Source organism: Agrilus planipennis, unplaced genomic scaffold (genome assembly GCF_000699045.2).
Source record: "Agrilus planipennis isolate EAB-ADULT unplaced genomic scaffold, Apla_2.0 scaffold234, whole genome shotgun sequence".
In the NCBI taxonomy this organism is placed as follows: domain Eukaryota; kingdom Metazoa; phylum Arthropoda; class Insecta; order Coleoptera; family Buprestidae; genus Agrilus; species Agrilus planipennis.
Window position 1 is genome coordinate 150,759 of NW_020442398.1, and position 8,704 is coordinate 159,462.

General features: G+C 34.7%; 1 protein-coding gene across 1 annotated transcript in view; it reads right to left on the bottom strand.

Moving 5' to 3' along the window:
* Positions 1-4,171: 4,171 nt before the first annotated feature.
* The window catches only part of LOC108738957, a 29,502-nt gene continuing 24,969 nt past the window's right edge, over positions 4,172-8,704 (bottom strand). The window contains exon 7 of the mRNA XM_018472588.1: positions 4,172-4,436. Within this exon, the coding sequence (XP_018328090.1) occupies positions 4,245-4,436 (192 nt within the window). The 3' untranslated portion in view covers positions 4,172-4,244. The remainder of the gene's footprint in view (positions 4,437-8,704) is intronic.

Here is an 8,704-nt window from a genome sequence, read left to right on the forward strand (position 1 = left end):
ACATTATATAATACACAGTTATATATTTTCTAATTGTTTTTAATAAGTATCCATCTGTATCTAATATGGTTGTTTTTTAAAAAAATAATATCTACGGTTATTATAAAAATATGAAAATATATTGTTTTTATTTATTCGAACCCTTTGCTGAATAACTCGTTTCACTATTATAAAAATATTTACATCCTTATATGTGAAAATTATGCATAAACAACGAATTATTGTTTTTAAAGTTATTTAATCCTGGTCAACTATTATTTCTTTGTTCTACTAAATTGCATAAAAAAATTTTACTATCAATAAAATTGAACAGTAAATAATTTCAGTCAAAAACTGCTTTTAATCACTAAATTTTCTGTTAAAATTTTTTGTTCGAATTACAGAATATTCGAGCAAAAATTTTTTTTTAAAAATTCGAAACCGGTTAAAACCGGTTTTCTGAAACAATTACTATTCGAAGCCGGTTTTCTAAAATGTCGGTTTTTGTATAAACCCTAATATATATAGGTACCCTGATGGATTGCACTCCCCTCGTCTGTAATAGCACTTTATGTTCCATCTCTATATTTTTCCTATATACGAGCTTTTTTGAGATTTCGGCGGTGACATGTGGTGGTTTATTTTCATTGATATGTTTGGTAGAAGTGGTGCACAGATTTTGAATTTTAAACTTGCAGAAAATTAATTTTGCATACCACGGTAAAGTTTATAAACAAAAGTAAATCGTCACCTTGTAGGTATATATAATATTTTACAAACTACCTTGCTAAATTTTTTTAATACAGGATTTAAAAATATCGCCTAATCCTGACGAATCCGTTTTCGTTTCGTAGAATACTTGATTAGTCCATCAATCAAAATAATGGGTGGTTGGAACGATATCGATAATACTTTCAATTCCGATCACGTTTTCACGAACTGTGACTGATTTGGTCATTTTTTATTGCCTACACTATTTCGTATTCCACTCCTGATGAAGTTTCCGTACTTCGATATGTGGAAATCCACGAATTTGACAAATTGCTTTTGCATCACTGGCTTAAAACTTTGTTACATTTAATGCGGTTCCGCTGTCCTGGAAGTTGTTTGTTTCAACCTTTAAAGACAAATTAATGACTTTTACCTTCATGTGTTTGATTTAAGAGAATAACAGGTTTGTTCCAAAATTCATAGAAATTCTGTTTAAATCATGAATTTATTATTTCTAACGTTCTCATGAAATACTTATAATCATGTGATTGCAGTGAAATTCGTATATAATGGTTCCGCATGTAATAACAATCCGTTTATTATGTAATTATAATTGAATTGAAATAGAGATTTACAATTTGACATTAAGATTTATTTTGTTATGTGGATAACTGTCGAAACGGACTTAATAATGTTTATTAAAAGCGACTTGACTAGGAAAAAATAATATTATTTTATGGTTGTTCTAATTTAGAAACCTTGGCAGGGGTGTGGGTAAAACAACGAAACATTTTTTGATCATTTTTTTTTATCAATGATATGATTATTTTAAGAGAACAACCAATCTAAGCTACTCTGGGTAATATTGTAAATAAATTTGAATTGCTAGTTGTAGAAAATATTACAAATAGCGTAGTAAACGCCATCTGTAGCACGATGCTAGATTTTTAGGATTACGTATGCTCCAACAATGTCCACTTGTGTGGTATCTACTTGCTGAAAACGAATCCCGGCGTAGCCAACCTCAATGTGATAGGCACGTTAGCTTAATCGAATAAAATAATTCGAAGTGGTCTGTATTCTGTCGAAACTACCAGACGCGGATCGCGATTTCAATCTTTTTGGATCTCATCAGCGCGTCGCAGACAGCTCCGACAGAACACAGACCAACTTTTACCTGATGTCTTAACAGTGCGTTTTAGAAAATACCACAAATGGCGCGGTAAACGCCATCTGCAGTACGTTTTATTCGATTATGGTAACGTGCCTATAACGTTGAGGTTAGCTACGCCGGGATTCGTTTCAGCAAGTAGATATCCATATATTTAAATGGACCTTGTTGGAGCATACGTAATGTTAAAATGTAGCATCGTACTACAGATGGCGTTTACCGCGCCATTTGTGGTATTTTCTAAAACGCGTTATTAAGACAGCAGGTGAAAGTTGATCTGTGTTCTGTCGAAGCCGTCTGCGACGCGCTGACCACTTCGAATTATTTTATTAAATTGCTAGTTGTTAATATTAAATATTAATTTGAAAATTCATTTTCAATTTTTAAATTATGCTGTAAATAGATAAATAACTTTATTATTTGAACGAGCTCAGATTTGTTGTTCTCTTAAAATTCATTTTGCAAATATTCAGGAATATTAGACAACCCTGTATTTATTATAGTGCTACCAACGTAATAACGGAAGCAGATCACGTGCTTACGACCAATAGCGAATTTGAGAAAATATTCGCCTTCGTTCGCTCTTGTTCGTTCATTTAGTCTGAACTCGCCTTTAATGAATACAAAATTCTACAAATCTCCGTTTAATAGACTCTCTACGTGGGTATACGGTAGGACACCCGGTAAATTTTCGAATCAAAAACTAGATGCCACTTAGGTTTAGCTTATTTGTATGACATGTAGCACATTCACCATAAATATTTAATTTTTATTTTGTTTAAGAATGCGCTACATTCGCAAATAGAAATTGAAATGTGGGGTACATTTAAGTGTATCTGTAGGTATATGTGTTCAATTGAATTTTTTTACTTTTTATTTTGAACTAGAATTGATTTACAGTCGGACAGTTCATAAAAACTGAATTAATAGTGAATGCCATTATGCACAGAAAAGGTGTCACACAAACACGGTTACATATTGAATAGGAGAAATAAATTAAACAGTTTTTATTTATGTAAAAACGTCAACTTGCTATAAATAAATAAATAAATAAATAAATAAAGGCGAAACCTGCCACAACAGTGTTATTGCTACGTATATTACACACTTTCTAATACGACCTGATAATAATAATTGATTGATTGATCGATTGATCGGATCTTTAAAATCGATAGATAGATATTTGCGGTTATTTTATGATTTTGTGATAAAGTTCTTCGTTTTTCAAATTTCTGAACCGAATGTTTTCGCCAACAAGTTCATTTCCAATAATATTTCGGAACAACGACCGTGTTATCATCAGTGGTTTCCTGCATTTTTGAGAGTTAGCAAGCGACAATGGCAAGCAGTAAACAATACAATACAAAAAAATATGTGTTTAGTCCTTAAAAATAATTTCTATTAAGAAGACAACATTGACTGTTCTCAGCAAAAATATATTTCTAGAGGCCAAAAACGCTTGATGAGTTATTACGTTGGTAATGTATGGGAAAACGCCAGGTTGATGAGATTTCCATCAAAGGAACTGTTCTTTGAGAGACTCTAAGTGCCGGTTGTCTCGTTCTAGTGCTGTTATTAATTAAGATTCCGGCCACAAATTTAAGGAAAAATTGAAGAATTAATGACAGTTTGAAGAAGTCTGAAGGACCTCCCGATTTTCTGCCTCTTGAAAGTCTAAACTGCATATTTTAACGCATTTAAAGTGAGGGAGATGGCGTATGGCTTTGGACCAGTGCTATCTCTTTCATGACACGCTTACGCACTATCGTGAGAGAGATAGATATCGACCGAAACTTCGTTCTATCTCTTTCTTTTGCTGTACCACAATTCTGACCGCTAAGGCATGTCTATTAGTAAACGTCGATGCTAATAACTGTGTTATCTCTATGGTAGCGATATAGGAGAGCGAGGTTAATTATTACTGGAAGTTTTTGATGTTCTTTTGTTTAAAACAATTAAAACGCACTTTGATTGGCTAATACTTCAATCTGTAATTAGTTAATAATTGTTTGGATCCTTTCGGAAAATGGCCCTTTGTCAATCTTCTTGAAACTTTAGATTCTAATAGTTATCGACGTGTATATCAAAAATCTCAATGGGCAGTAATTCGTAGAAACTCATATTTTTTTAAGGACTTCCAAGATACATACCATATCTCAAAAAGATGAGCTTTTACGCCTTAGCGCCCATTGAGACTTCGATCTATACGTCGAGAACTACCAGAATCCAAACTTTGTTTGACAGAGGGCCATTTTCCGTAAAAATCTAGCGGAGTACTGTCACAAATAATGACATAATGTATCTTTTCATCATTTCTAAAAGACAAAACCCTTTTTGTGTTCTGTTACATTCTTCCTTGATAGGCTTTCGGTTTCTGACGCCATTAAAAGGCAACTTGGTTGTCAAAAGGTACTCGATAAAGTGGTTTCTGAAAGTTGAAGAAAAAAAAAGTTAGTGCACTCACCCTCTCGCCCAGAACACTTCTTTTGTTGTCAGCAACAGAAGTTTTTACTTTCGAACACTGCAGTCCTACAAGTGTCGCGTCGCTGGCAATCGATACTTGCTCGATGTCGCCCTGTAAGATTTAAAAAAAAAAAAGACGTTAAAGAAGAGTCCGGAATTAGAAAAAGGAATTCAAAGTGCCTCCCTCGGAAGTTATTGGCTTTTCTTTTATATTCCTACTGTTTAATCAATGAAAATTAAAAGGGGAGAAATACAATAGCTGCCAATGGAAACAATGAATCAGTGATTGAAAATCAGTCTCTTGCAATTGACGTAAAATTATTGGAGGATTGTGACAAATATTATAAAAAAACGATAGTGAATTGAAGAAGAAAGAAACTTTTTAGGAGAGATCTTCCCGTAAAAGGATATTAAAATTGTCCTGAAAAAGGACCTGTACAATGACCCAAGACTGAAAGGGCCCCGGAGTAAGTGGGATGTATATGCCCTTTATTGGTGTAAGTAAATGGAGTACATGACAGCAAAAACAGTGAAAAATTTAGATCAAATTCTTTGTCGTCTCGTTTACTTTCAGTAGGTACCTTTTTTCACATGTTCCCATTTTTCGGATACAAATGAATAAGTAAAGACAACTTATACATTAACAGTGTACCTCCAATCATATGTCCTACTGTGTAAGAGGTTAGACTAGTTAATAATAGCGGTGACACGACATTAATTGTAAGTGCATTAGTAAAAGACAAGAGATATAAATTATGATGCATCGTAGTATAAATACTAACCTTCTTCAATTAGTGAATAGTATCTACACAATACAAAAAGTATTATCAGTTGCGAAATTATTGTCACTTTGAAAAGGATTAAATTCCAACGTCAACGTCAATTAAAACAGAGATTAAGGAATAAAAAGTTCATGTTGGTCAGTAGTCAGACATGAATCACGATTTGGATTTCATTGGGTCTCGTCAACACGTCATAAGTGGTGGTTCGGGTGAGGAAGATCAGATGGGCGCAATGAAGTCAGAAGAGAACGAAATAGTATCATCTGTGGAATATTACTGCCCCAGTATTTGTCTAAGTGGTCCAAGGAAACCACAGAAAAACTTGGACTAAGGCAGACGGACGCGTAATCGAGCCGACGTCCTTCTGAATGCTAAGCAATAGCTTAAATCTCAAAATCTCAAAAATCTTCGAAAATGTACGTATTGTTGAATGACGACTACCTCTGACTATTAGTTCTGTTTGGTTACGTGCCTACCACGTAGGATTAACTACGTTGAGGACTCAGTTCGATTATTTTGTTTTGGGTGTTTCATTCCCACTAGTCACTACTGTTGGTGGGCGAGCAGTCCCTCCAGACTACGCCGGAAGGTAGGGCGGAAAGCCCTATTCAACTTCCTTTCAAGAATCGTGGGAATGGGTGGGTAGTGGTTCCAGTGAGAAAGATGAGACGGACGAAATGATGACAGAAGAGAATGAAAGATTGCCATCTGTGGAATATCACTGCCCCAGCATTTGCCTAAGTAGTCCAAGGAAACCACAAAAAAACTTGGACCAAAATCGGGCATTTAATATAAAAAAAGGCATCTTTCAAAAAAATTCATGACTAAATTTTTAACGAATTTAAGTAGTATTTCAAACATCTTAATCCCGCAGTAAAAGGAAACACTTTCGCAACTACTGTCTGCAATATTATTACATTTCCGTTGAACAGACAGTTCAACCGAAAATGGAACATTTTTGTGCCTAAAGGGTACAACTCCAAATTGCCGCCCTTAGGTATTTCAAATTTGCTGCCACATTACTTTTAATTTATTTTAGTATGCGAATTGTGTGGTATTAGACCATCCGATTGTATTTTGAGCACAATTTCCATGTTGCCTCTAACAAACGAACGTAGTGTGTGTAGGTACGTGTAAGACTGTGTGCGAGGGATTTGGACAATTCACGTTAATGAAAATGAGAAGATTTGGAGCAGCATCAGCGCCATTGAGAGCGTATTCCATCAACGAGCCATTGTCTAATTATAACACTAGGTCCTTTCAATGGTACCGTATATTATCTATGTACGTATATAAACATGGGCATTGTTGTTGGTTGCCGAGCGGAGCGACAGAGAGCGCTGTACGGTGTGATCGTAGTAAGTGTGGAAAGGCTATTCGCAATTCTGTCCTATCTCCTGATACTGAAACCGTTTAAGAGGAAATTACCGAAAGCACTTGGCGGGAATAATTTAATTACTCGAGTTGCGAAAGTGAGATAGACTTAAGACGATGCAATTATCCCGAACAAGGGGACCTACGTCTCAATCTTAACTTAACTGAACGAGCACGGAAGTTCATCTTAAGTGAAACGCAACAAATTAAAATCTCGTGTTATATACGGAGTGGTCATCTATCGACATAAAGCAAAAACAGGAGCTAAGAGGAGGAGAAGTAGATTAGAATAGTTAACATATAAAATAATTCGAAGTGGTCTGTATTCTGTCGAAACTGCCAGACGCGGATCGCGATTTCGATTTTTTGGATCTCATCAGCGCTTCGCCGACAATTCCGACAGAACACAGACCAGCTTTTACCAGCTATCTTAACGCCATCTGTACTACGATGCTACATTTTAGGATTACGTATGCTCCAACAAGGTTCACATGTGTGGATATCTACTTGCTAAAACGAATCCCAGCGTACCTAACCTTAACGTGATAGGCACGTTACCATAATCGAATAAAACGTACTGCAGATGGCGTTTACCGCACCATTTGTGGTATTTTCTAAAACGCACTGTTAAGACAGCAGGTAAAAGTTGGTCTGTGTTCTGTCGGAGCTGNTTAACACTTTTACATGCCTATAGAAATTATCTAAAGGCGATAACAAACAAAAACTGTTGCACGCGTTTTGTGACGTCGTAATCGGAAAAACAGTAATACCAATTCAACAGTGATTTCCAGAGACGAAAGCTCCTAATGAACAATAGCAGTCGGTACTACCCTTGTTGAAGTGAAACTTCTTTACGCACGGTACGGTAAGTCCGTTTCATGCGAGTTGCTATGTAACGAAATCATGCAACGAATGTCTCGTAATGGGGATCGCTCGAGCCGGGAGCGCGCTTCAATGCAACGTTCGTTACAGGCAATTGCGGCATGTATAGTGTAAAATTTAAATTCATAGTGTACAAATTAAACCAATTCCTTAACCCTTATCCCGGTATGATTGTGTGTTTGGAGAAGTTTCACTTCAGTAGCGTGTTGTATAATTACACGTTGTAATTTTCTTAAAAGAAGAGTGCTTTGTTCAGTACTTATTGAGATAGTACTATGTTACAGGTGGAAAGTAGGTACTAATTAATTAGCAACTTTACGAAAAAAATTGCAATGTTCTGACTACGTTTACATGTTGTTTTGGTCGAATTTATGTTTTTGATTATAACTTAAGTATTAACCATCCCAATACATACCAGATAAAAAAACCTCTTCACGGAGAAAACTAAAGTTTTATAGCAAAGCAAAAATTACAATTTTCGATTGTGAATGACTAGATTTACCGTAGAAATAGTAGAATTTGTTAGGTAACTTGTAATAATCTCAATTTTGACATGCTTTTTTAAAAATTATTTCAAGTTTCTTAATAACTACAATTTAATTTTTAATATCAACTAAAATACCTAGTAAATTTATTTCTGTTGGGATTTTAGTTTTACAAATTCGGATCCAAATTGTAATTTTTTTTATTTTTGCTTACGAACCAACGGGCTAGTACGATAAATTGTAAATATCGCTCTAATATTTAAGTAAATTTTCCTTTTTCATTTTCTTTCTCCGTGTTCTTTTGAGAACAAGCGTGATGGTATGATAACGCGTAACGACATTTGTTCCGTTTTGCAATTTTTATGTACCGTCGACGTCACCTCTAATTCTGAATCTGTCAGTGCCTATAGGTAGCATGCTGTACGAATTGTACATTATATGTATAAAATGTTATCATTTCCTGTTGTACATAGGTACAATTTATTTTATGTGGGAAAATAGGAGTTTAGTACACCTTAAAGTGTGTACCTATACATATGTACAAATGTTATTGAAAATTTATTTCATTTGAATTTGACAGACATATTTTAATGTCAGTATAACAAATGATTAATTTTATTAAATATCTTTTCGACGTGTTTACTCACCGATACAGTATCGGTGACCATGAAGCTATTCACCGGTACTGTACCAATGGTAGAAGTTATTCACCGGTACCGGTGATAAGAAAGCTATCTGCCGGTACTCTACGTACATTGTCAGAAAGAATATTCTATTGGCTTAAATTCATGCTTCATTTTTTTTTAAATAATTGAATTTAATGATAATTAAAATAAATTTTTAATTTAGATTATTAT